Source organism: Eleutherodactylus coqui, chromosome 4 (genome assembly GCF_035609145.1).
Source record: "Eleutherodactylus coqui strain aEleCoq1 chromosome 4, aEleCoq1.hap1, whole genome shotgun sequence".
In the NCBI taxonomy this organism is placed as follows: Eukaryota; Metazoa; Chordata; class Amphibia; order Anura; family Eleutherodactylidae; genus Eleutherodactylus; species Eleutherodactylus coqui.
In genome coordinates this window covers 266,130,220-266,158,131 of record NC_089840.1, presented here as the reverse complement: position 1 = coordinate 266,158,131, position 27,912 = coordinate 266,130,220, and the positions used below count along the sequence as shown (strand labels likewise).

The 27,912-nt window shown below is 47.2% G+C and overlaps 1 protein-coding gene across 4 annotated transcripts; it reads left to right on the top strand.

The window, feature by feature from the left end:
* Window positions 1-940: 940 nt before the first annotated feature.
* On the top strand, window positions 941-27,646 carry USP5 (ubiquitin specific peptidase 5). 4 transcript variants are annotated; one of them, XM_066601259.1, is made up of 20 exons: window positions 941-1,095; window positions 2,966-3,091; window positions 3,494-3,560; window positions 4,971-5,104; window positions 5,257-5,402; window positions 7,612-7,796; window positions 9,940-10,034; window positions 10,114-10,307; window positions 10,389-10,460; window positions 10,610-10,685; window positions 11,458-11,583; window positions 11,682-11,835; window positions 11,916-12,090; window positions 14,604-14,692; window positions 18,062-18,184; window positions 20,824-20,967; window positions 23,072-23,217; window positions 23,617-23,773; window positions 25,834-25,918; window positions 27,155-27,646. In XM_066601259.1, exons 1-20 carry the CDS (start codon window positions 988-990, stop codon window positions 27,246-27,248), a joined length of 2,496 nt encoding a protein of 831 aa, XP_066457356.1. In that variant the 5' UTR covers window positions 941-987; the 3' UTR covers window positions 27,249-27,646. The 4 variants fall into 4 exon arrangements, with proteins under 4 accessions (XP_066457356.1, XP_066457354.1, XP_066457355.1 ...); XM_066601257.1 differs by having other exon boundaries at window positions 18,062-18,253; XM_066601258.1 differs by having other exon boundaries at window positions 9,937-10,034.
* The last annotated feature ends 266 nt before the right edge of the window (window positions 27,647-27,912 follow it).

Genomic DNA, 27,912 nt, shown 5'->3' with positions numbered 1-27,912 from the left:
CATCCACTTTTTCCATTCATTACATAGTAATTGAGAGCTATGTAGCCTGCAAGAGAGAAGACAGAAGCAGTTAAAAACCGCTTCTGCCTTCTCCTCTGGGTCCTTGGCTGTGTCTGACATCTGAGGACCTGACCTGCTGCTGCTACATTGCAAGAGCTTTATTCCTGCGCTGTATTTTTTCTTTTACTGTTGCTCAAGATTAAAGCCCAGGACCAAGTGCCATAAATTTACAGTCCTTGGTCCTTAAGGGGTTAAAGAGTTACTGCTTTTCTAAAAAAAAAAAAAAAAAAATCTTTTGACATGTCAGAGCAATGAGAAAAGTTTTGATCAGTTGGATCCGAGTGCTGAGATCCCCACTGGTCGCTGAAATGAAGGGGCGGAAATGCTCACTTAAGAACTGTGACCCTCCAATTGGCATCGTTCCTTGTTGGCTCTCCCTGGCAGCTGAAGACGGATGAATAGAAGCCCTCTATTACAGAAAGACTAATATCTGTACGGTGGAGTAATAAATAAAGGGATCTATGGATTCCACTTAACATCGCACATTGTACAGGACATTCCATTTCTAACACAAAAAATAAGTGACAGACTTCCTTTAAACCTGCATTGTGATTGGTTGCTATGGGCAACAACGACATATTGGCCTTTTAGCTACTTTCATCAATCTACCCCTGTGTTTCTGATTTTATACATAAACCTCTTCTCCAGCAATGATTTAGTGAAGGAGCTATCAACAGTCTCCTTTCTCTATTTTCTTTTTGCCCTTATCAACCATGGCCGCCGAGTTAACGTCACGTGAGAACTTGTCGCAGAATGGCGGCGCATGCGCATTACTCAGCCGGAGCCCTGCTGCTCAGTCATTGGCCACCGCGCATGCGTGTTTTATCCTCCCTGACGTCCCCTCACCAGTGAGACTGCGAAGCTAAGGACAAACCGTCGCCGGAAGCGGAAACGGAGCTGTGTCACTCTCCTCCAGGAACCGGAGTCATGGTGGACGTTAAGGAGGCTCTGCTGTCTGTGCTGCCGACTATCCGGCTACCCAGGGCCGGGGACCGAGTACACAAGGACGAGTGTGCCTTCTCCTTCCACACGCCGGTATTATATTGTCATCCCTGTCATTAGCCCTCTAGCACTGCTGGAATTATTGTCCACTGACACCTCTTAAAGGGCCCCATCCCCAGACAGATGCTTCTATTAAAGTCGGCAGATGAGTCTTTAAATGTCGCCCAAACCCAGGTATTATCCACCATATATGCAAATGAGTCTGCCAGGACCCGCCCAGTGCGACGAGAGGCCGCCGCCGCTTGAGGAGGGGATAATGGTGATGTTTCGATTCTTCTTGTAGACTTGTTTGCATAAAAAGTGCCACCAGCTACTACACCGTATGTACCGCGAGCGCGGCAAGCGTCATGTCACCGCCTTCGTATAACGTAATGGCGCTATTACGGGCGATGCTGTGAAATGTTACGCTATATTCACATCAGGTGCGGAATGATGAAAAAATGGCGCAGGGAGGGCGTTCCCGACGCAGAACGGACTGCTTTATAACTAGTGGGGGTCATCTGCCACTTCCGTTTTTTCAGTTGCCCTGCTCTACGGGTGGAGGTAAACTACCCAACGTGACGGCGCTTACGCGGTGATCGCGACATCCGTGTGAGAAACCCAAATATCGCGCTTGCAAAAAAAGCACATTTTTGTGAGCACGGCCGCGCGAGTTTCAGGCGTGTTTTTCCGGTACGTGAAAAAAAAATAGCATGTTGCTCCATAGTTAAAAAAACGCATTGCGCTTTTCTAAACTTCACATGTATGTAATGGTGTTTACACGCAACAACTATCATCCGAGGAGCCGCTCTGTAGACGGGCGCGCCGGCCGCTCCACGGAATTGCGGCCACAACTGGGTGACGAGTGAGAATTTGTTCCCGATTTGCTTCATTTTGGCTCCCCTAAAAATAGTCTCTGAGTAACTATCAGCAGGTAATCGCAACAGCCGGCCAATAACCGCGGGGAGCCGAGCGCCTCCCACCAGCGCTGATTGGTTCCCGCCTGTTCTGGACATTCTGCCCTCCCACTTGGGGCTCGTCCGCCGGTCATCGTATGAAGGCGTAGCGTTTACCGTACCAACAGGCTGCAGGGCGTTACATGCAGTCGCTCAGCGCACACGTCTGACTGTTTAGCGCCGGACGGTTCAGTTTCCGGGTTTTTCGCTCCGTTACACTTTTCTGTCCCACAAGAAATGGAAACTTTTTTATACTTTTTATTTTTTGACGTCCCAGTCAGTGGAGCGCGCCCGGCTGTACGGCTCCGGACTCTTAAAGGGAGTGTCACCTACTTGTAGCTCGGGGCTGAAAGTGGGCGACCCTGAGCGGTGCCGTCAGCGCTCGTGCAGTCGTTTACCTGACTGTTGGCCCGTGTAAAGGGGCCATTGTACTTGCCTCCCTCGGTGTGAGCGCTGGAAGCCGACATAGCTGCTGCAGAGCATTCACCGGCGCTGCTATGTAGGCCACTTGTACTGATTTTATAGTGGAAGGACTACATAGCAGCGCCGCTCAATGCCCTGCAGTTGTGTCGGCTGACATCGGAGGAACGACGGGAAAGGTAAGTATAACACTTACATCCCCAGACTCAGCGGGTCACCGACTTTCAGCCCATAAGCTCAGCTCATAATGACAAAAGTAGGTGCGGTCTCTTTAACAAAAAAAAACCTTATAGTGAAAAACGGTTCAAAGCGTATGAAAACGTATCCCACACATATTGCAGGCTGTGTCCTATTGAAGTGGATGGGATTCAGCCTGCTGTACTAATCCGGTCCACTGCACTATGTACGGAGCTGTCTGCTTCCTACAGCAAATCAGCTAGAACTGGGACAGCCCCTTTAAATACAGTGGAGATTTACCGATGGCTATCCCATGTAACGACACAGGAGCCCCCGTAATCATCATTAACTGACTGGATCTTGTGTTTCAGGAGTCTGATGGCGGATTATTTATCTGCATGAACACCTTCCTGGGGTTTGGTAGACCGTATGTAGAAAAGCACTACAACAAGACTGGCCAGAGAGCATTCCTGCACCTGAAGAGGACCCCCAAACCGGTATGGAGCTGCTTGGGTGGAGGGGGGGGGGGCTGGGTGCAGGGAGTTTTCTGGGACTGCACTACTGATGGCCTATCCTCAGGATAAGTCAACAGTAGCCAATCAGAAGGGGGTCTGCTACTCGTAGTCCCCACCAATCAGCTGTTTACAGGGTCCGATGTTACGGCAGACAGACCTGGAAGCGGCGCAGGGTGGTATTGCACTCAATTAAGTGGGAGCTGCGCCTGCATTACCAATCTGGCTGCACATAGGACTCTCATGCCCGCTCCAGCCTTTAGTCATTCTATACACCCCGTACGTCTGGTTGGTGTCGGCAGCGGCTCCGCCTTTTCTCGCACTACGCTTTATACTAGAGGCTCCTGGACTTCTCATCTGACCACGTAGTATATTTGTACTCCACAGAAAACCGATGACTCCAGCTCTAATACAGGAGACCCCCCACGGAAGAAGCCCACCCGTCTCGCTATAGGTAAGAAACACTCAGGTTAATGACTCCGCCCATCACGACTGCATTGGGCCCGTGTAGCGATGCGGCTAAGAACACTGCTGATGATGCAGGTCCTTTGCACTTTACTGAGAAATTAACCCTTTCCAATCCACTCTCTTACGTCGTCCTACATTCCGATTGAAGCTTGTACGGCGCCAATGTCAGAGGACGTCCCACAGGGTATTCTTACCGTCTATTGCAAACCACTCCGCTGTCGTAGACCCTCTCTGACGCACACACACTGGCTTTAGCCAGCAGATGGCACTGTTGTATAATAGCAAAAAGAGAGAGCCTTTTAGGAAACCCTGAATCCAAAATTGGATTGGAAAGGGTTAAAGGAGTGTTCCGGTGATTCGCAGTAAAAGTTAGATTCTTCATATGGCGATGACCTGTAGCTTTACAATATAATGCTAGAACTGAGCTGCAGAGATATTGTTTAACTGTGATTCCCCCTCTCGCTCAGTTCTCCACTGGTATCCAATGGTTACGTCCTGTAGGCTCCGCTGTTTTACTGGTCAGGCATGCTCAGTGCCTTCACATAATGTAATGACGATACAGCCTGTACAGTCACAAGTGTGTACTGGCAGTGGGGCATTGTGGGAAATGTAGTTTTTGCACTCCCCGGTGGCCATTTTAAATAACACTGTGGAAATCTGGAGCTGGTTGGAAAGCAGCGGTGGTGCGGGTCGGAAAAAAAGGTACTGAAGTTAGGTTTCATGATTTAGGCCGCATCCACACGGGCGATTCTCTCGCAGTGCGACAGTGCTACAAATCGCATGTATGTAGAGCCCATACTTTCCTATGGGTTCTTTCACGCAAGCGATGATTTGTAGCCTGTGACATTACGAGGCTACAAAATCGCAGCATGCCCTATACAGCCGCGATTTTTCTTTTCTTTTTAAGCCCGTGTTTCCCTATTAAGCCTTCCTTTTTGTTGCATCGCACGAAAAAACGCAATTTTTATGTGATGCGATGCAACTTTTACAGTAGGAGGTCCTACTGTAAAAGCCCTAGCTGCAGTAAAAAATAATACATCCCCTAAGAGGCGCTGTCTGGCTCCCGCGCAGGTCTCTTCATGTCTGGCACTCCTCTTCAGTCTTCTGCCACCCCTTCCTGGATTGGAGGATCAAAACCCCTGCCTCCAGGAAGGGCTGGCTGTGATTGGTTTATGAGCGACAGGGCTCAGTGAGTCAGTGCACGATGAACCAATCACAGCCATTCAATGCATGAATTTGCGCGTGCGGTCGCAGAGTCATAACTCACAAAAAAAATCCTGACCTGAGCTCCAAGCAACATAGGTTCCTGTGTATACAACACAGACTAGATCAGACGACTGTGTCCCGATCGCCGCCTCTGTTCTCTCACCCTCTGTCTCGCTCCCTCTTCTTCTAGGGATGGAAGGTGGATTTGACATGTGCGACGAGCAGTGCGAGTACGAGGAAGAGGTGAAGTTGATCATTCTGCCCGAGTTTCTGGAGATTCAGCGAGATGGACTGTTGGGACTTCCAGAGATGGTCAGGGACCGGGTGGGTAATCTGAGGTGTGTGTGGGGTGGGGGGACATACTTGTGAACGTATTCTACTACTTACAATGGGATGTTGCAAGGTGTTGTCGTGTTCTGTTCTTCCTTGCTGCCCCCCTTCTTGTGCATCTCACTCCATTTTCCTGCATCCCTCAGGTGTCTTCTGCCATTGATGCCATCTTAGCTGCTGACTCTGCTTCCCGCAAGCAGGAGGTTCAGGCATGGGATGGGGAGGTGAGACAGGTCTCTAAGCATGCATTCAACCTGCAGCAGCTTGAGGGTGCTCCCCGCATCCCTCCTTGGTAAGTGATTTAAAATACCATCTTCATAGCTTGTCCTGCTGTATCACCTCGTACCGATGTGCTTGTCACTTACCTGAGAAGTTCAGTACTTGGCTATCATGTTGACACACAGCCAGCCATCGAGGAGGGATGCAACTTGTTGATTTACACTTTTTAGCTGATTCTGCCCTGCTCGCAGTGTTCCTGCAGCCCCCAGAGAGGTAGCAGTCAGGTAGAAGCTGTGCTCTTTTATATGTGGTAGTGGGTGGACCTGCACATAGGTGAGCCATCTAGGGAAAGTTGCTCAGAATGTGTTTTCTTACATGTGTTCTACTAGAAAAGTTGGATCCAGAACTTTTTAGTAGAACTGTGCCCCTTAACCCCTTCAGTGGCACGCCCGGAAATTTTCCAGGATGAGCTCCACTGCCCATAGTAATATAGCACTTAAGATTTCCAGGCCATAAGCTGTGGCAGTGTGCTCTGCCTGCACAGTCCCACACAGAGCAGTGCAGGACTTTAAAAAAAGAAGCAGGAAGATAAAACCAATCTGCTGGCAACTTCTCGCTTCTTCTTTTAAACTCCTGCACTGAGCCAGCCCATGGTCCCTGTGGCAGGGAGAGCTAGTGATTGGCTCTTACACAGCAGAGAATGGAGAAAACCTCAGATCTCTGCTGTTAACCCTTTACATGCTGCGGCCTTTCGACTGCAGCATGTAAAGGGCTGTTACTATCGGACCCCCAGAATGTGATTAGGGGGTCCTGATAGGTCTCTGTGGAAGTCCCCTAAAGGGACAAAAATTTTAAAAAAGTAAAAAAAAAAAAAGTTAGGTTTTTATTTTAATTTTAAAAAATTCTCCCTTTACTTTGTAAAAAATAAAACATTAAAAACAAAATTACTCATGTGGTATCCCTGCATTCGTAATGACCCAGAGAAGGAAGTTAGTACATCATTTAACCCCTAATAACGTGGACCCCTCCCTCCCTTTCGTGTTTTCCTCCCCCCCCTTTTAAAAAAAATCATAACTCCTTTATTCATTGACGTCGCTGTATGAGGGCTTGTTTTTTGCGGAACGAGTTGTATTTTTCAGTGGTGCCAGTAAAGTGCCATATAATAATCTTTATTTGTATAGCGCCAACATATTCCGCAGCGCTTACAAAGACGGGATGCAGAGACAAAAGTACAAAAATTACAGAACCACGGTTACATAGTAATCAGTTGATGGAAACAGTAGGGGTGAGGGTCATGCTCCAACGAGCTTACATACTACAAGTAATGGGGTAATACAGAAGGTAAAGGGGCTGGGGATGTGCACGGTATTTTTGGGGGAAAGAGAGCGATGTTATACACATAGACAATGGTCAGACATTCAGCCATGTGACGGCAGAATCGGTATGACTGCAGGGGCAGTTGATGGTGGCTGGCAAGGATTGCATTCAGTAGGTCAGGGAGGATGTTATCAGGTTTAAGAGCAAAAACTCTGGTTATAATCCTGCTCCGCATTCCACGTGGGGAGTCCCCTCATCAGTGAACACTGTGGTAGCACTTTCAGTGTTCAGTGACAAGGGGACTCCCCGCACGGAGTAAAGAATCCCCTGTCACAGCTGTGGCAGAGGATCATGCAGTTCTTCTATTGATTTCAATGGGGCTGCTGCTGCCGGCAGCCCATTGAAGGCAATAGGATGCCGGCACCCCTGCAGTGATTTTTTTCGGGGAAGGGCTTTAAAAATAAGCCCTACCCTGAAAAATCATCCTTAGCTGTAGTAAAAAATATATACTCACTTCTCTGTCGCTGTCGGGGCTCAGCCGCGTGTAGCTGTGTCTTCTCCCTGCACTGCTCTGATGTTCTTTCATCAGGCGGAGATTTAAAATCCTCACCTGCTGAAAGAGCTGTATCTGATTGGCTGAGCCCTCAGCCAATCACAGGCAGCGCTCAGCCATTCAATGAATGACAGCTGAGCACTGCCTGTGATTGGTCACAGCGCTCGGCCATTCATTGACTCCAAGAGTACCAATTCTTCTTCCTTCCTGGTGGTCTGCTCGCCTCTCCGCAGTTCAGTGGAACAGGACCTATTTTACATGTCGTGACGATGCGTCACATGACCCGTCGCGAATGAGCGCCAAGATGATGGGCATCGTTTTTTAACTATTTTAGTCCCTTTTGGATATTATCCATCTTGGTATTTCTGATTTACATTTCATCTCCCTTTCCTTGTTTCCTTGTCTCCTCCAGCGGGTGGAAGTGCAGCGTGTGCGATCTGCGGGAGAATCTGTGGCTCAATATGACCGATGGAGCCATCTTTTGCGGAAGACGATACTTTGATGGCAGTGGAGGGAACAACCACGCTGTGCAGCATTACAGGGAGACCGGCTACCCGCTGGCCGTCAAGCTGGGTACAATCACTCCAGATGGAGCCGGTGAGTCTCTTCCTCTTGGTCTTCCAATCACAGGACTTTGGCCAGGCTCTCACAATGTTGTTTTGGTACAGCTTTTCATGAGGGATGTCCCAGGTCATCACATAAACATCCTGAGCATGACCTAGATCTCCTGAAATGGGAGTGGGGCGGCCTTAAAAATGAAGCCGTTATTTAGGGGGTTTTCTGGAACGTAATAATTGATGACTTGTCCTCGGGGCATGTCCCCAATATTCAGTCTCTGGAGGATCACCGCTCGAGACATTTGCCGATAAGCTGTTTGAGGAGCTGCGGTACTTGGGTGAGCACCATGTCCTCTTCAGTGCATGCCAGTGTCGTACATTTCATATTGGCTCTGCCTGGTATAGCAGCTCGGTACTATTCACTTGAATGGGACTGAACTGCTTTTTAGCCATGTGACCAATGAGCGTAATGTCACTGGCATAGGAAGAAGCCACAGTGTTCACTGGAGTGCTGCAGTCTCTTCAAACAGCTGATCTCGGGAGCCCCGAACAGAGGACTCCACCCATCGGTATTGATGACCTATCCTGAAGTTCTGGAAGAACTCTTTAAGTATCTCCTACTTGTTTCTCCTTGGTTACAGACTACAAACAAGCCCTGTGTGAAGTCTGATCCTGTAGTCATGTATTGCTTCCCCCATCATGGCTGCAATTAAGACCTATTTTGCAAAGTTGCTTCATTTTTATTTTATATGCATTGGAGCAATTAAAAGAAATATAGATTGCAAATGTATTCATATCCTTTCAGACAAAATATGAATATACCTAAAATTACAACATTGATATTTTGTTGATCTATAACTTGCTGAGTGGGGTTTTCACTGCTGAGAGCCCCCACCGATCTCGAAAAATGGGGCTCCTGTGTTGCACACTCCTGTCTCTGGGGGTCTATTCTCCTCCCACAGGGACATGACTATTAATGGATCTCTGACAGCACATGCACAATCAGTGCTCCATTCATTTCAATGGAACTGATGGAAATACCCAAGCAGGTGCCGCTCAGGTCTATCAGCAGTCCTATTCAAAGTGAGTGGAGCGCTTTGGGGGGTGCAGTAACCCTGCAGTAAGTAGGATGGTGCACAGGGAATCTCTGCTCTTGAGATCGGCGCCGATCTCAACAGTGAGGCTCTCACCGATCAGCAAGTTATCCCCTATCCTGTGGATTGATGATCCCCCTTTAACCCTTTGCAATCCGCTGTCTGACATCTTCCTACATTCTGATTGAAGCTTGTACAGCTTAATGTCAGAAGACGTCCGACAGGGTATTCTTACTGTCTATTTCCAGCGACATCGCTGTCGGAGCCTCTCCGGCGCACATACTTTAGCCAGCATATGGCACCGTTGTATAACAGCAAAAAGATCCTGAATCCAGAATTGGATTGGAAAGGGTTAATATCGATTTTTGCTGAACGAGCTAAGTTTGTTCCTGTCTGCAGTAAAGGCTCAATTCTGAGCCTCTAGCATAAAATCCTGGACAAAATCTTGCAGCGTGTTGTGTTACTTTATCCATAAAGGAAGCTCATTGGTGTCCATCGGGCACTGTGCCTGACGTTCGTGTGCTGGAACCAGCACTTCAGGTCTTTGTGGTGTTTGCTTCCTATGATGGAGCTGAACAACAGAAATGACAGGTGTCAAGCGAGCCTAAAGAAGTACCAGGACATTTCTATCTTTTTGGCTAAGGCAGTGTATGCACAGCAATTCCTGATTATATTCTAATTCTCAGAATTATATGGGACAGTTCTGATAATCCGTATGCTTTAGGAAGTTGCTTTGCATACGTTTGCCTTATGTAAAAGTACAGGTATAGATGTTTATATACATAAACCTTGGGGTTCCACTCCCCCATTCAGCCCCCTTACATCACAGCAGCCTCTCAAGTACAGGATGACGCACTCTACTGATGGCATTTTCTACGCACCCTCTGCCCGCTGCATCTTCCTGGAGCACGTGCTCCCATAGCCATAAGTAAGACACGGTCGTGGAGGCGGGGCAAAATTCGCTTCTGCGTTTTTCAACTAAATTCAGAGTCCTCGAGGGCTTAAAAAGCGAATTAATTTGATTAATCGCCCAGTATCCTTCTAGGATTGCCTTTTCCTGTTCCTCATTGTACCACTTCTATCCAGTAGATGTCTATTCCTATGATGAAGACGACATGGTGCTCGACCCCAACCTGGCCGAACATCTATCTCACTTTGGAATCGACATGATGAAGATGCAGAAGGTGAGAGGCCATTCTGGGATATTCCTGCCGGCTTGTAGACTCTGCTATAGACACATGTAACATCTCTTCCTATCGCTAGACTGACAAGACGATGACCGAGCTGGAGATCGATATGAACCAGAGGATTGGAGAATGGGAGCTGATCCAGGAGTCGGGGGTACAGCTGCAGCCGCTATATGGACCAGGGTACACAGGAATCCGCAACCTGGGCAACAGCTGCTATCTCAACTCCACCATGCAGGTCGTGTTCAGCATATCGGCCTTCCAGCGCAAGTAAGTGGTTTGGACTGGATCTTAGACTGAAGACGTCCCCAGTAACCTCCTAATCTGACTCCCAGTGTTCATCACTTACAGGTACGTGGAACAAATGGATCAAATATTCCATAAGGCGCCTACTGATCCCACTCAGGATTTTAGCACCCAAGTGTAAGTGCAGCGTGGTTACCTATAGCATGTGCCTATATGGATTAGATGGGAGGGGCGCTATTTATGGGGGCTTTATTACATTGACACGAATGTCCCACCCATTCCTGTGCATACTATTATATCTATCCTTGTCTCTTTGGTTTCCGCAGAGCTAAGCTCGGACAGGGTTTGCTGTCTGGTGAATACTCAAAGCCGGCGAGTGAGAAAGAGGGTGAGGAGCAAAAGGTGAGACTTGTCAAAGTAATGCATACATTGGGGAAATTTATTATCCGCGGAATTTTTGACACCACTTTTCTGGTAGCTTTATTTTCCTTCTGCAGTTTAAAGATGCGACAAGTTTAAGCATCTCCAACTCCCTCCCACTCTGTGATAAAGCATGCCCGGCAAATGCTGGCTGCTTGAAACTACTGACATCCGTTGCAAACGGTTATGATCAGAGCTGGCTCTGATCACCGCTTATGTGCGCTATAAGTCCTGACTGTGGCATGTAACGGTCAGCCTGGGGAGGCTAACTCCTCCTATTTGCTATCTGTTCTCCATGATAAGATTGCAGGGTGCTGCCGGTTGCCATGATAGCCCTGGGTGTAGTGAATGCTCCCAGGGCTGCCATGTATGTAACTATATTAAACCCTGCTGTGGTCTGTGCCAGGGCTTGAATATGTGAATGCAATATACTGCAATACTGTAGTACTGCAGTTTACTGTAGAAGTGATCAAACGATTGCAATTTCAAGTTACCTATAGGGAGTGAAAAATACAAAATTTTAAATAAAATAAATATTACAACTTAAACAGACAAATGCCAAATTTCAACTTCCTAATGTAAACAAGGGTTGGTCTGTTCACTGAGGGAAAGTAGAGATCTTTAAATAGTAAATAATTAAAGTAGATTAGAAAATTTTAGAAGTCTTCATTAAACTTTCTGTAACTTGTGTTCCTACATTCTGTACCCCTGTTTATCGCCCCATTGTTATATGTACCCGTCTGTGTTCTTGCAGGGTTTGCAGGACGGTATTGCACCCCGCATGTTTAAAGCGCTGATTGGTAAAGGTCACCCTGAGTTTTCCACCAACAGGCAGCAGGACGCCCAGGAGTTCTTCCTTCACTTCATCAACATGGTGGAGGTGAACAGTGGGGGGGTATTTATACAGCAGTTTCTATGTTTGCAGCTGTGTGCGCTGTTGGCGCCCTCTGTTGCTAACCCTGCATTATGTCACCACAGAGGAATTGCCGCAGCACCTCCAATCCCAATGAAGTTTTCCGTTTTTTGGTGGAGGAGAAGATCAAATGTCTGGTGTCTCAGAAAGTGAAGTACACGCAGAGAGTGGAGTACATCCTGCAGCTACCGGTACCCATGGAGGCAGCATTAAACAAAGGTGAGAAGGATCTGCAGCAGCGTGGGTTGTACGGAGGCTGATCATTTACTGAGCTCACCTGTACTTTATATGTCGTGCAGAGGAGCTCGTCGCCTACGAACAGGCCAGACAGCAAGCAGAGCAGGATCACCGGCCTCTTCCGGAACTAGTCAGAGCGCGGATTCCATTCACATCGTGTCTAGAAGCCTTTGCTGCCCCTGAACAATTAGACGAGTTCTGGAGCGCTGCTCTGCAGGCCAAATCCACTGCACTCAAGTAAGAAAGGAATTGGTGGTTGTAGTTAGAAGGGGTTAACCTGTCTTAGGGCACGTTCACACGGGTGGGATCTGTGTCAGATTTTTCTACCCAAATTTTGTCCTCCGACTAGAGGGGCAAATAATATATCCTGCTGTTGCCCTTCCGATAAACTGGTTCCCAGGTCCCATTTTCAGCCATCCAAGATTACATTGGCCATCTTCAGTAGTGTTAGACTATCGGAGCACTATACCTGCTGTCTTATTGGCCGGAGCTGTTCATGTGATCATTGCTGGCCAATCAGACAGTAGTGCACAATGTGCCTTAAAGGGGTTGTCTCGCGGCAGCAAGTGGGTCTATACACTTCTGTATGGCCATATTAATGCACTTTGTAATGTACATCGTGCATTAAATATGAGCCATACAGAAGTTATTCACTTACCTGCTCCGTTGCTAGCGTCCCCGTCGCCATGGTGCCGTCTAATTCTGATGTCTTCTGGCGTTTTTAGACGCGCTTGCGCAGTCCGTGCTTCTGGCTGGTGAATGGGGCCGCTCGTGCCGGAGAGCTGGTCACCGCGTCGTCATCGTAGCTCCGCCCCGTCACGTGTGCCGATTCCAGCCAATCGGGAGGCTGGAATCGGCAATGGAACGCACAGAGCCCATGGTGCACCATGGGAGAAGACCCGCGGTGCACCATGGGAGAAAACCGCAGTGCATCCCTGGGAAAGGACCGGCGGCCATCTTAGGGAGAAGATTTTTATAACTCCTTATTTCGTCGGATCGGTGAGTAGCAAGCGGCTTAAAAACCGCTTTAATTTGCTATTTTATGCCAGGGGGGTGACAGGGGGAATGGGGTAAGGTAAAATTTTGATGCTTGCCGCGAGACAACCCCTTTAAGTAGCTAGAAAATTGCAGTGGCCATCTTGGACAGCTGAAAACTGGATCCTGAACCAGGACTAGGTCAGGACAGTTACTGGACTAGGAAAGTTTCAGTTCACTTGCAGCTGGTGGCATTTTTGCAAATGATTAGAAATAGACCAAGTATATTAGAAAGATGCAGAATTTTTACTTCTGGCCAGTTGTCTCCTCGTTCTTTGGATCGCTGGTGGTCGGATTGTTCAGATTCCCACTGATAAGAACTTTTTAACCCCGATAACAACCACCCATCATAAATCAAGCCCACGGCTTCTAACAGCAATGGCGTTATCGGTGCTAGTTCCGATTGCTGCTGTTAACTATTCAGATGCCACTGTCAAAGTTGACAGTATGTCTAAGCAGCTATCCAAAAGGCTAAAGGTCCCCTCCCCCATACCCGAGGCTGCCATGAACTGCAGTCCATTAAAGGGGTTTTCTAGCAAAAAAAAAGTATTGAAGACTTATTGATGACATTGGGGAAGGGTGCAGAAATGTCTTAGCCGCTTCAGCTCCCATTTATTTCTCTGGGAGCGATGCCAGCTAGGCTACTTCTGGTCCCGTCTCCTATGATGCACATCCAGCCTGTTGGGTGATCAGGTGATTGCTGGGAATCCTGTGCTTTGGGTCCCCAGCAAGTAACTATTGATGACTTATGCTGAGGATAGGTCATCTATAGTTGATCAGGTAGGGTCCACTCTTCAGGACCCCAACTGATCGGGCACCTGCTGTCAGTGGTGCAACACATGGGTATGGAGCGGAGGCTGCTGCTCCGACCCCTGTGCAATGGCTGGGTCTTGTAATTCCTGCCGCAGCTCTCATTAAAATCAATGGGAGATGCACCTGCAGCTACAACCGCTGGCCACTACACTCCATACAAAGTTGACAGCGGGCACCCGATTAGCTGGGCTCCTTAGCTAAGGATAGGCCATCAATAGGTTTTTCCCTGGAAAACCCCTTCAAGCTCTGCCTGTAGCCTGGTTTAATACACTGTCATTAAAAATACAATATACTGAAACACTAAAGTATTGCAGTATATTGTATAAGTGATCAAACAATTCCACGTTCAAGTCCATTAAAGGGACTTAAAAAAAACCAAAACCTCCCATTAGAAATTGCAGTACGTAATTGGCAGCACTGCAAGACGGAACTATGAAAATATATCACTATTCATCCTGGTGAATGTTGGAAGAAATAATACAGAAGGCCAGAATTGTCCATTTTTTTTTTTTTTGGTCATCCTGTCTCCTAAAAAAAAAAAAAAAGTTGAATAAAAGGTGAGTCTTATGTACCCCTAAAATGGTACAAATAGAACCTGCAGTAATAACACATTAGACTGTATGAATGCGGTTCTGACCCGCAGAATAAAGTCACATTTTTGTTGGGCCAGGAACGCCTTAAAAACAATGGAGCAATTTTTTTTCACCTCATTTAAAAATAAAGTTTTTCTTTACATTAAATACTATTAGATAAGCTCGTCCCCCGGGACAGAAGCCTCATACGGCTATGGGGACAGAAAAAGTAGTTATGGTTCTTGGAAAGTGGGTAGGTAAAAGGAAAATTGTAAGAAATTGTTGGTCATTAAAGTGTTAATTGCGTGTAAACTTGTTTCTTTATCTTAGGACATCCCGCTTTGCCTCATTCCCGGATTACTTGGTCTTCCAGATTAAGAAATTCACCTTTGGTGTGGACTGGGTTCCGAAGAAATTGGGTAAGTCTGCTCTGTTACATCACGATTATGGGGAACAGACTAAAAGCCCATTTAGACACAACGATTATCGCTCAATTAGACGTCTTTTGAGCAATAATCGTTATGTCATTTACAGTGCAAGATGATCGCTTAAGATGAGCGATCACCTTGCTCTGCAAGCGGAGGATGCAGAAGACAAGCAGGGTGTCCCCGCTTGTCTTCTGCATACAGGTGGTCCCTGCTGGGAGCGCCTGGCTGTTGTTCAGCCGAGCATTTTTTTCAGCGGAGGATGCAGAAGACAAGCGGGGTGTCCCCGCTTGTCATCTGCATCCAGCTGTCTTCTGCACGGAGCGCCGGGCTGCTATACAGACGAGCGCTCAGTGCCAGTTATGGAGAACACAGCTGGAGCGCTCTGTTCTTCATACTCAGCCTGTCATCAGGGAGAGGGATACAGCTGAAACAATAGTATTAGCTGTATCCCGCTGTGAATGAGCAACGACTTAACAAAAACTGTACGATGTCAGTGCAGTTACACACAACGATTATCGCTCAGAAGATGGCTTTTGAGCGATAATCATTGTGTCTTAATGGGTCTTAAGGCTGCGTCCAGCTTCTGGCTCCAGACGTTACAGGTTAATCTAGGTTGTCTGAGAGAACGCAGACGTCGCCAATTATTATCATGTTCTCCTCCGGGTCTGGCCTGCACTTAGCCTGTGCTGATTCTTTTTTTTTTTTTTTTGTAATATAGCGCCACTCTTGTTCATGGCTGAGTCTGGTATTGCTGTGCCAAGGTATAAAGTTATCCCGTATCCACACTCTATTTGAACAGGAGCATTAGAAATAGCCAAGTACAAGCGCTCCGCAATCTCAAGTGCTCCCATTGAAGTGGATGGAGCAGCAATGTGCATGTGCATTCTCCTTTCAGTTCATATGGCTCCCTTTTGGACCCCCCCCCCAATTCTCAGAATTGATAGGGGGTCACCAACGGCCAGACCCTCACCTATCCCTTGGATAGGGATAACTATAACTTGGCTCAACCCCTTTAAATGAATAAGACTGGATGTAATACCAGGCACAGCCTGTGGACAGAAGTGGAGTGAGGGGATACTAAGCGGACCCCCTGTTTAATATACCGCTCTCCTGACATGTTTAGCTTGATAAATACTTGTATTCCCCATAATATAACAATTCTGGACGTTTTTTTTTACCACCCTGCGTTGTGCTGATCCTCTGTTATTTCTTGTGAATGTTCAGCAATAAATTGACACCTGGGTGTTACCATTTGTCTTGTCAAAGGGGTGTGTCCTTATAGTTGACTCTGATTGGATAATATCGGTGTGTTTATAGGAACACACCCACAGCTGGTAACTCCCAATTGTTCGGTCATGCATTTCCAGGAAGCATAACGAAGTAATGGTACAATACAGAACTCTAAGAAACAATGTTATGGGGCCCATATGTGAGGGAACGAGGAGCCCAGAGGGCGGTGCTTCATACTCACTGGGCACCCCTTTCCAGCGCTGCGTCCACGTGAAGTTGGCGTGGGCCATCAGCTTCACTCTTTCTGTGCGCACCTTCCATAGAGATGAATGGGAGATGTGTATGCAGAAAGAGTCGCACTGTGCCTGGCAACTTCACAGGGACATAGCGCTGGAATGGGGCATCCGATGAGCATAAGGCCTCCTTCACATGGGCGATACGGCATCGCCACGAGAAAATCTCAGCAATATCGCATCACTGGTCTGTGCGATATCGCTGCGTCGTCTTGCGGCAATACCGCGATCTTGTAGCGCTACAAAGTCGCACGTGACGCTACAAACTCGTGCATCTTTGTAGCATCACATATGAGGATTTTGAGGGGGGGAGGGGGCGGAAATATAAGCCCTACCCCGAAAATAAACTGTAACTGAAGGAAAAAAAAAAAGTATACATTACTTCTTCTGCGCTGTCTGGGGCGCCGCAGCAGCTTCTCCCCTGGTCCCGGCACTGACTATCTTCTTTATTGCCGGTGTGAAGGAGACCTAAAACAAACACCGCTGGCCGGGCTCCTCGTTCCCCTTTTGAGCCTCGTAAATAGTTTTTGGAGCTCAAAGGTGATGACAGGTTGGTTCCCTTTAACCCCTTAATGACATGACCTACTTTAGGCTTAAGGCTGCAATGATTTTTGGCGGATTTTTATGTTTTTCAAAGGCCATAACTTTTTTATTTTTCCGTTGACGCGGCCGTATTAGGGCTTGTTCTTTGCGTGGCGAACTGTAGTTTTTAGCGGTGCAATTTTTGGGTACATAGACTATATCGTAAAACGCATCAATTCTGCCCTAGTTTTTTTTTTTTCTTTTTTAAATCATGCAGCATAAATGACACAATACATTTCTCTACGGAGCGGTACGATTACAGTAATACTTAAATTCTTATTTTTTTTAAATTTATTTATTTTATTTTTTTTAGGGGCTTCTATTTTTCCGCAATAAAAAACCCTTTTCTTTTTGTAACCTTCCCCCCCCCCCCCCCCCTAAATCACTGCATTCAAAGACCTATAACTTTTATTTTTCCACGGACGGAGCTCTGTGAGGGCTTATTTTTTGCGAGACGAGCTGTAGTGTTTATTGGTACCATTTTGGGGTACACACGGCTTATTTGATTACCTTTATTGCATTTTTTGTGAGGCAAAATGCTAAAAATCACCGTGCAGGGTAAAAAGCGCGTACAACTTCATCGTATGCCTTGTTACGGATATGGCGATACAAAACAGATTTTAATTTAAAAATTAATAAATAAATTTTAAAAAAAGCATTTTATGCTAATATGAGAGGGTTTGTTTTATTTTGTTTTTTTTTTAGACTTTTTATGTCCCTGTAGGGTATTTGAACAATAACACCTATAATTGCTATGATAAGGCATTGCAGGCCTTCTTGTATTAGCGATCACAGGCACTTACAATGCAGGACGCCTATATCTGGCGTTCTGTTGCCATGGCAACCCATCCGGCTTTCTGCGATTATATTATGAGAGTCCGATGACACCACAGAGGGAGCGCGCTCCCTCTGTGAACCCTTTAAATGCCGCTATCTACATAGATTGCTGCTGTTGCAGTGGGAGCCCAGCTATCGGTGACAGCCGGCTCCTGCGGCTGGATAGCATGAGATCTCTTCTGATTTCGCGCTATCCTCAGGTTGTAACTGTATGTCCTTTTGCGCTAAGTACCTCCCTGCCAGGACGTATATTTACACCCTGTGGTGGTAAGGGGTTAAAGCGGCAGTGAGCTGGGATGTTCATGTGAAAGGCTTCCTACAGCTCGCACATACCCCTAACCCTTTCAGTGCTGGTTGGATACTCCGTTGTGCTGTATTTACTGTATTTTGACCCTTTTCTCCATTTAATTGTCCTCAGACGTCTCAATTGATGTCCCCGAGGAGCTGGACCTGTCTCAGTTTCGGGGTGGGGGTCTGCAAGGGGATGAAGAAGAACTTCCAGATGTTGCTCCCCCATTGGTGACCCCAGATGAGCCCAAAGGTAGCCTTGGTTTCTATGGCAACGATGATGACGACTCGTACTGCTCCCCTCACTTCTCCTCTCCGACATGTTAGTGTTTCTGACTCTCGTGGGACATGTGAATGTTGGGCGGATGAATGTGTGATGTCAGCGCCATTTTTACTGCTCCTTCCCTGTAGGCCACAATGTCCTTTACCGATCGCTGTCCTTACGTAGCTATAATGATGGTTTCCGGACGGTTCTGCACGTCTTACAGGGGACATAACATTGGATAATAAAACTGACTGCTGCTTTCCAGTCTTCTTCATTAACCCCTTCCCGACCGCCGCACACCTATACGTAACCTATCTGCCTATACCCCGTGCAGTTAGGACGTATATAGACGTTGGTGTATATGAAAGCTAAGCCCTCTCCATATGTGGCGGGGTCGACTGTCTTTTTGACGACCTGCCCACAACAGCCACGATCAGAGATAACTCCGATCGTGATTGTTAACCCTTTAAATGCTGTAGACAATTCTGACAGTAGCATTTAAATATCCCATTTGGGATTGCAATGTCTTGAACAGCCCACTTGCGTTGAGAATTTGGGGTGCCGCCCAGGTGTCATGGCAGCCTGGGGCCTTCTGGAGGCAGCATACTGTATAAGTAATCAAACCATTGCAAGTTCCAAGTCCTCTGTGGGTACTAGAAAAAAAGGGTTAATATAATAAATATTTTTTTTTATTACAAAAAATAAATTAAAAATTTTAAACCCCTCTTTTTCTCGGGCGCTTTATTGAGGGGCGCAGGGGCCATGTGTATAGGTGCCACTAGGAGACATGACACTAAGAATAAATAAAATTTAGCTCTTCCTATGCAGGTATACCCGCCTGCTGGCACTGAGCTAATCCGTTTTAGCTTGGTGTCAGTAGGAGGCAGACACAGATCTGGTTTTCCACATCCGTGCGACCGAGCGGTTCTCGTTTACACAATCTTCGGCTTTTTTGTTTTGTGTCCTTATTCCTTCTGAGGGTCATTTTCTCCTTCCCACTTCAATGAAGACATTGTGTTGCCCACCTTCTGTCCCTCTCCTATTTATCCCGGTGAGAAGGCTCTTCCCAAGCTGGATAGGGTGAGGGCCGTTCATCTGTACCAGTCGGTCACGTCGCCTTTTACACGCTTGAAGTCTCTGTTCCTTCTCGCAGATTCAAGGGGCTCCCGGCCTCAAAAGTGGCTCTCGTGGTGAATCCACTCAACCAGCCTTGAGTTGTATCAAGTGATGGGACTGGATCCCCCCTTCGGTATTACGGCACACTCAACCTATTTGGGGGATGCTTCCTGGCCAGTACATCACCAAGCCTCGGTCCTGCAGCTTTACGAGGCTGCTACGTGGTCTTCTATCCACTCCTTTCTCCTTGCACACCTTTTCATCCTCGGATGCAGGTCCTGGTCACAAGGTGCTTCAGGCCATATTGGTGCAGCATTCCACCTGAAGTCTATCTTCCGTTTCCCACCCATATAGACTACTTTGGGACATCCCATAGTTCCTGTGTCCCCCAATGAAACAACTATGAAAGGAGGGTTTTAACTTGCCATAAAGTCTTTCTCGTAGCCTTCGTCAGGGGACCCGGTACTCCCACCCATGCTGAGTTTGAGGTTCCCTGTTGGCCTTTAACTTGCGTACTGTTCACTGGTATTCTGACATCTGTTTTGTTTCCTTTTTTGCTATCCTTCTGCTCCTGGACACGGACTGATTAGCTCAGTGCCAGTAGGTGGCAGTAGTCTGCGTAGGAGGAGCTAACCTTTTTTTGTTCTTAGTGGCAGCAGACTGTGTCCCCCAATGAAGGCATCGAGAAAGGGACTTTACGGCAAGTACTAAAATCCTCTTTCCCAGTCATTGCATAAAAAATAAAACAAAAAACCCCATAAAAGTACAAAAAATTAATATATCACATTATTAACCCCGCATTGTCAACGCTGTTAGAAGAAAAACACAAGTGCCAGAGTTGTACTTTTTTTGGTCACTGTCTTCAAGACAAAATTGAATAAAAAACTATTAAAAAGTTATACATACTGCCAAACGGCACCAATAAAATCTACAGGTCGCCCCGTAAAAACTGAGCCCTTCCACAGCTGCATCAGCGGAAAAATGAAAAAGAGTTAGGGGAGTCAAAAGCAAATTTTTGGAAAAGGCATTTTATTTTCTTTAGTACAACATAAGTCTATAAATGTGGTATCACTGATTGTACTGCGCTGCAGAATAAAGTGATGTCGTTTTACTGCCCCATGTACGCCTTAAAAACAATCCAGCACCCCCCACCCTGAAAAAAAATATAAAAAAATGTTTGAATTGTGTTTTCTCCATTTCATCCCACTTAGAAATTTTTTAAAGTTTTCCAATACATTAACAGATGCGTCCCCTCTCCTAGACCATAGCAGGGGTCCCATGATGGGACCCTAATACTCCGTGTATGTGTTACATGAGACGTGGATGGCTGTGCATGACCTGTGTGTTTGTATAGGGGGAGGGGGGTCTGCCTGTGGGCTCCCTGCTCCCTTTGTCCTGGGATGTATTATTCTGTCTCTTTCTCTGCTCACCCCTTTGGGGATGTCTCTGAACCCCCCATAACATGTAGGACAACACATCCCGTCCCTTCTTACCTGTCCCTGTCCTCACAGCTCCCATGCTGGATGAGTCTGTGGTGACGCAGCTGGTCGAGATGGGATTCCCATCTGAAGCTTGTCGCAAAGCGGTTTACTACACCGGCAACAGCGGCGCAGAAGCAGCCATGACGTGGGTGATGTCACACATGGACGACCCAGGTAATATATGGAACTGAGCTTAGCCGCTACCTTACATTAAAAAGGGGTGGGTGTTCTCCTTTCATAAAGTGGTGGCATAATGCTAGGATATGCCCGTATTAGGGGTGCAATCTCTGGAGCTCCCAGTGATCCTGAAGGTAGAGGGGGCCACAATACTGATTTAGTGCTGCAGCCCCTTCAATGATTTTTCCTTCTAAGTGGCGCTATGACCAACTGCTGTGAAAGAAGCCGGCTGGTTGTGGGACTTCTGTGCAAGAAAAACTCAGGGCCCGTCCAAACTGGCACTTCCATGTGAGAAACGTGCATGTAAAGAACAACATACTCGTTAAACCTTTTTTCCTAATAAAGTTTTGTAGTTCAACAATTTTTTTTTCCTTCTCCCTGATCACAAAAAATGTATATATTAAGCGTATGGAAAAATGCAGCCAAACATTTCCATACGTTTTACATCGACTGCAATGGTTAAAAAAAATACGAAAACCGCTTAGAAACGTATGCATCGTTTGATTACGGTTACACCATTATAGCCTATGGATCCGTGAAATGCAGCGTTTTCATACATTGTGTGTTTCACGGATGAACATATGCCGCTGTAGACAGCCCTTTTTAGAAAGGGCCACAGATCTAAACTTGGTCTTGGGATCCATAGCAGTCCCAGAGGTCAGCCCACGATGAGGGGTACCCTAGTATTATGTCATCACTTTACGAGGTCAAAATATCCCTTTTAATTGTTGTAGGACGAAAAGTTCTGAAACTTTCTTACACACTTTCTGTTTCAACTCCTCACCGTTTTCAAGATCTCAGCTTGCTGTCAATGAGAACATTCTTGCAAAGGGGAAAAAAAACTGTACAGATCTAATAATCACATGGCTGAGGGTTGGTCACAATTGTGTCCGGTCCAGACAACCCGCAGAAAACTAAAGCTTTGTTCCCATCCTTGCCGAAGGTTGCACTCCGAGCGTCCGGTCACTAAATTCCATTAAAATGCAGGAGGAAATAGCTCTGCATACGGCTCTATTCCGTACTGTAAAATGGTGGAGGCCTTAAAGTGTACCTGAGGTTTCAACAGGTTTTCTAGAATACACCAGGTTCTCCTTACCCTCAATTTATGCTGTTTGCACCCCGTTTCATGTCTGTAAGTTCTGATTTTCGGGTGGAATCTGCAAACTTTCTGCCATGTCAATTGCGGAAGGGCTGCTGGCCGGACAGCTTCCATTGTGTTTAGTGGAAGCGGTCTGTGCAGTATCTGTGCTAGAACATGCTGCGATTTAATTTCTGCAAGTGGAAATCACCCTTCGCTCGTGTGAGCAGACATGCGAACGTTCTTTTTGTTTGAATGTGTGTGGAATACCGCGGTTCGTCGGATGAGACCGTCCTAACACAAGCTGGTAGATGAGCGTAAGTTGTCTGAAAAGTTAGTGGCCCTTGAATAGAAACCAAATAAAGTCCATTAAAGTTAATAGGACCATTCAGCAATGTTCGGTTCTGTCATAGGACCGATCCGGTTTCCCCAGGAAGTCCCTTTTTCTGCTTCTACGATGGAGCAGGAAAATTACATCAGTGGCGCAGATGTGAATGAGCCCTAAACAATGTGGACTCTACACAGATACAGTGTAACCGCACCGATACATTGTAACAAACCATCAGCGTGGGAGAGGGAGAGGTGCTGCTGATGAATTCCATTGATAAGTGTGATGTATGGAATTGCAATATATGCAGTTGTCCAACACCTACAGTAAGTGTAACGCCGGATCTGTGTCAGAGCCACTGGCACAAAATTCTGGACAAAATGGCACAGCATGATATTTTTCCCTACATGCCAGAAGCCAAATGAAGCCCATTATAGTCAATGGGTTCCTTTTTGGTGTAGCCCGAGTCCGGCGTGTTCTGGATCTGGCACTTTTAGGTTTTTCTGTTTTTCGACTGTAAGGATGGAGTCAAACAAACGCTGACAGCAGTGTGAACCGGGCCTATGTTCCTAAGTTAGGAGTACCGAGGTACTTTGTGTGTATACACCTATGGATGTGGGATCTAGCGTTATCAGGGAAATGGTGATTAGTTGATAAGATTGCTAATACCCTTACACTATTCCTTCTGTCTGCAGACTTTGCTCATCCTTTAGTGTTATCCGGGGTCAGCGCTCCACCTTCGGTCCCCGTAGGAGGAGACCCTCCATCTGAGGAGCACATAGCCACCATTATATCCATGGGCTTCTCGCATGAACAAGCAGTGCGGGCCCTCCGCTCTACAGTAAGTCCTCCGCCAGCACCTGTCCTACACGGAGACCAGCTCTCCACCTGCGCCTATTACATATATTACCCCTACAAGATGACAGAGTATTGCATCCTGTAAGGGGCTGTTAAGGCCGTCCAGCGAGCAGATATGTTTTGATACAAAAAAAAGGTATTTTAACATATTACTTGACATTTTTATGTAAAAATGGACACAAATGTATAAAAACATGCGGTTATATGTTTAACATATACATTAAGCAGAAAATACACACATGCATAACATTGCACACGGCTGTATACGTTTTCCATGTATATTTGACGTATGTGCTAGATGTACATTAAAAACACGATGTGAACGGCCCCGGGGGGAGGGAACGTCACACTCCTCTAACCTCCTGATTTCTACTCCCCGTAGAGCAACAGTCTGGAGCGAGCCGTGGACTGGATCTTCTCTCACATCGATGACCTCGACGCTGAAGCTGCCATGGACCTGTCAGAAGGACGTTCCGTTGCCGAATCTGTGTCCGAGAGCCTCCCTGCTGCCGGACCTCGTGTCAAAGATGGAAATGGCCGTGAGTGTTCAACAGATAATGGTGGAGACTGCCTGACCTACAGCTGCAGATTACAATCTTCAGTTTGGCAAACAATCGTTAAAGGGGTTGTGTCAAAATAGAAAGTTACTCCCTATCCACAGATGGCTATTATCCACAGGATAGGGGATAACTTTCCGATCGATGGGGGTCCAATTGTTGGGTCCCCCCCACTGGCTCTCATTCGTTCTGCTGCTCCATTCATTTCACTGACAGCGCCAAAGATTGCTGAGCGTTTGAACGCAGTAACCTGCAGTGCTTCCATTGAAATGAATGGAGTTGCAGAGAGTGTGTGTGACCGCAGCCCCAATCGCACAGGGACCTTTGAAACCTTCTGCTTTAACGACCAGTGGGGGACCCAACAATTGGACCCCCATCATTCAGAAAGTTATCCCCTATTCTGTGGATTAAGGATAACTTTCTATCTTGGCACAACCCCTTTGAAGGACGTGCCTGAATGATTTGAGCCTCTGCTAGCAACTCCATAGTGAACGGCTCATTTGACGGCCGTCCTATGCAGCCTATGCTGTTCATCGTCCTGAATGGCCGAAACACAGCAGATAATCACATACATACCCTTTGGTACAAAACCGCTATAGATGTAGTCACTTGGTGCCTCTCAAGTAGTAGATGCTCCTATCAATAGAATGGTCTGTCCTGGCGATTGCCCTATGTAACGGCTTTCCATAATGGACATATTTGCTCCTCTATACTTTTTGATCATGGATGGATGATCTTAGAGGAATATTCCAATATGGCAAATAAGTTATTCATTATAAGGCTGGGTCCGGCGTCCATAGCCGGATAGTAAACACAGCATGCAACGTTTTTCTATCTGGTGCAGAGAGGCATCCGGCATGAAAGCATATGTGCTGGATGTCTTAAACTGTCCTGTAGAAAACGATGGGATCCGTTCAGGCAACAGCTTCCCTCCAGCGTTTCATTACAGCACTGAAGGGAAAAAAGCTGGAGAGGAAAAGTTATAGAGTTTTCCAATATACTGTCTGTATCCTAATTCCCATGGGATTTCGAGACCTCAGCTTGCTGCTGTTCAGGGATGGACCACGAGCCGAGCGGCTGATTACGAGACAAACTCTGATAACCGTAATGAGCCTGCACTATGTATCCGTCACATGAGCAGGATAGATTTTCGGCGAGTGGAAGTAAGGACCCGTCTACATTGCATTGGGTTGCAACGATCCATCCCGAAATCTGGGGAGCAGTAACTCAGCAGGCTCAACTATTTTCTCTGGGATAATGCCAGATTGAGTGAAAGAAACCAGACGGACCCCATTATAGTCAGTGGGGTCTGTCTGGCGCCATTCAGTTCTGTCATAGGCCGCCTGCACACAGGCGGAAATCCCGCGGCGGTATTTCCCGCGGGATTATCGCCGCTGAAAGTCTGCATAGGAGTGCATTACAATACGCACTCCTATGCAGACGGCTGCGGTTTGGCCGCGCGAAATCTCGCGCGGCGAACAAACCCCGGCATGTCCTATTTTTGTGCGGGGCTCGCACTCACCCGGCCGCCGGCTACGGTCTGCGCATGCGCTGGCTGCGCGGCAGCCGGCACAAGAAAGAGCCGGGGCCGCCAGGCGCGGGTGAGTACACGCTCGTCCCTGCAGGCTCTCGGGTCGGGTCCTGCGGCGAGAATTCTCGCCACCGGATCCGACCCGCTCGTCTGCAGGCGGCCATAGAATGGATCCATTACCGTACAGAATTCCATTTTTCTACTAATATGATGGAAACCTGCTGTGGGTATGACCAGACTGATTACCTATAAACACATCTGTAGCACCTTCTCCTCCTCCTCAGGGGGTCTCTGGAGGAGGGTAGCATCTCCATATGAAATATGTTCAGACTGCGGCTGCCAGCAGCTGATGTGCCGATCTCCACCAGCTGCTGGTGACGTCTTCATTCACATAATAAAGGGAGCAACATGGCTGCCACTCTGAGATAGCGGACAGAGCCAGTACAACTGGGAAGATGCAGAATAAAACCTTCAAGGGTCGTTTATTTTACTTTTTGTATTTTTTTTCTAGGATATGAGCTGTTTGCGTTCGTCAGTCACATGGGGACGTCCACCATGTGCGGTCACTACGTGTGTCATATAAAGAAGAATGGACGGTGAGATTCTTAGTTGTTATTTGTGTGGTGTTCCCTTGGCTCTGACTGGCAGCAGTCTCCTCCTCTCCTCTTTCTAGGTTACACTTGTCATCGGTTACAGGGTCTAACATCACTATTCCAGCCAGTCCCCTCCGATAGGCTGATAGTCAGGGCCTCACCGCAAAGAATCCTTCTACATCACTGCAGAGTATGCGTTTGCTTGCTTTAAATCAACAACATACACAGAAACAGCGCCGTTCTAATTAGTGGCTTATGTGTGGTACTGCATCGGGTGATTGGGCTGAGTTTTGATACCAAGCACAGGTTGTGGTCAAGAAGGGGAAAAAGCTCATACACTTTTCTAGTCTCATGCATCCCCTTAAATTGTTAAGGATGTAGTAGGAGAACATCCTCTTGAGCGGGGTGGACCGTCGCATAGTCATTCTGTTTGGGTTTTAGCTTTAGACCCATATGTGACTTCAGCACCTCCTATAACCACTCCGCTGCTCCCCTCAGATACCGATGTATGATATAAAATGTCACAAATTAGACATCTGAACGTTTTCACCTTCCTTTTTCTGACACTACCATATTCTGTTGCTCCATGGCGGAGGTACCTCTCTGTTGCTGTCCACTGTCTTCTCCTCTAGTTTGTCCTCTCTGTTCTTTCCAGACTCACTCTGCCCTTTCCTGTTGCTGATCATCTTCCTGCCCTTCACCCCCATCCTCTGTAGCTGACCACTGTGCTGCCCCCTCCTCCAGCCTTCCCCATCTTCTCCTTTTCTGACCACCGTCCTCTTCTCCAGCCGGATCGTTCTCCCTGTTGCTTGCTACTGTCCTCTCCTTCAGCTTTGCCCATCTTCTCCTTTGCTGACCACTGTCCTCTGTTGCTGACCATTGTCCTCGCCTCCAGCCTCCCCCATCTTCTCCTTTGCTGACCATTGTCCTCTCCTCCAGCCTTCCTCATCTTCTCCTTTGCTGACCATTGTCCTCTCCTCCCATCCTCCCTGTTGCTTGCTACTGTCCTCTCCTCCAGCCTCCCCCATCTTCTCCTTTGCTGACCACTGTCCTTTCCTCCAGCCTTCCGTCCTCCCTGTTGCTTACTGCTGTCCTCTTCTCCAGCCTCCCCCATTTTCTCCTGTGCTGACCATTGTCCTTTCCTCCCGTCCTCCCTGTTGCTTGCTACTGCCTTCTCCTCCAGCCTCCTTCCATCTTCTCTGTTGCTGATCACCATCCTCTTGTCGTCTTCTTTTTCAGGTGGGTGATCTACAACGACCAGAAGGTCTGTGCATCTGAGAAGCCTCCAAAAGACCTTGGTTACATCTACTTCTACCAGCGCGTGCAGAGCTAATCTCGCCCTTTCCTCTTCAGTACGTGTTTTGTCCCTCCATGGTGAGGATTGTGAGATGGAGGGTTTTCTGGTTCACATCTTCCAGGCTTGGGGCGGCTTTATTCCTGGGTTATTGCTAGAAGACGTTCTTGTCCTTGGATTCACCCGACCATCCAATCCCATCACTGCACTTACTTCCCTGACTGTCCTCGGCAGAGAACGGCTCTGGCACAGGGGACGCTCAGGCTGTGTCTGCATTGGGGACAGGACTCGGCAAGGCTTTCAGGGGTGGACATCTGATACAGGGATCTATGTGCTCCGGCTCGGGGTACAGGGGCTCCGCTCGCAGTAGTCGGCTGGTTTATGTGTTTCCAAAACTGTGTGAATAAATAATTTTTTTGTTTTTTTTGCTCCCCAAACTTCAGCTTTTGGTCTTTTGTATTGGGGATCTGTAAATGCAAAACAGTTTCTGCTCATAGGGAGTGTTGATGTGTGTGTAATGCTGGGACCAGCACCATAGGTAATGCTGTGGGGTGCATATGCTCTGAATATGGACGCCTATAGCATTGTCTCTAGGATCGCTGCTCTACGCTTGTAGTGGTAATTAAGAGTTAAAGGGATTGTACTAAAGTGTAACGTTATTCCCCTATTCACAGAATAGGAGATAACTTCAATCTAACTGCTG

What these genes read in the sequence shown, in the direction of transcription:
- USP5 (XM_066601256.1), top strand. Translation starts at nt 988, where the DNA reads ATGGTGGACGTTAAGGAGGCTCTGCTGTCTGTGCTGCCGACTATCCGG. An exon ending in AATCACTCCAGATGGAGCCG is followed by an intron (nt 7,797 to 9,936) that starts GTGAGTCTCTTC and finishes ACTTCTATCCAG; the next exon opens with TAGATGTCTATTCCTATGAT. An exon ending in GCCAAATCCACTGCACTCAA is followed by an intron (nt 12,091 to 14,603) that starts GTAAGAAAGGAA and finishes TCTTTATCTTAG; the next exon opens with GACATCCCGCTTTGCCTCAT.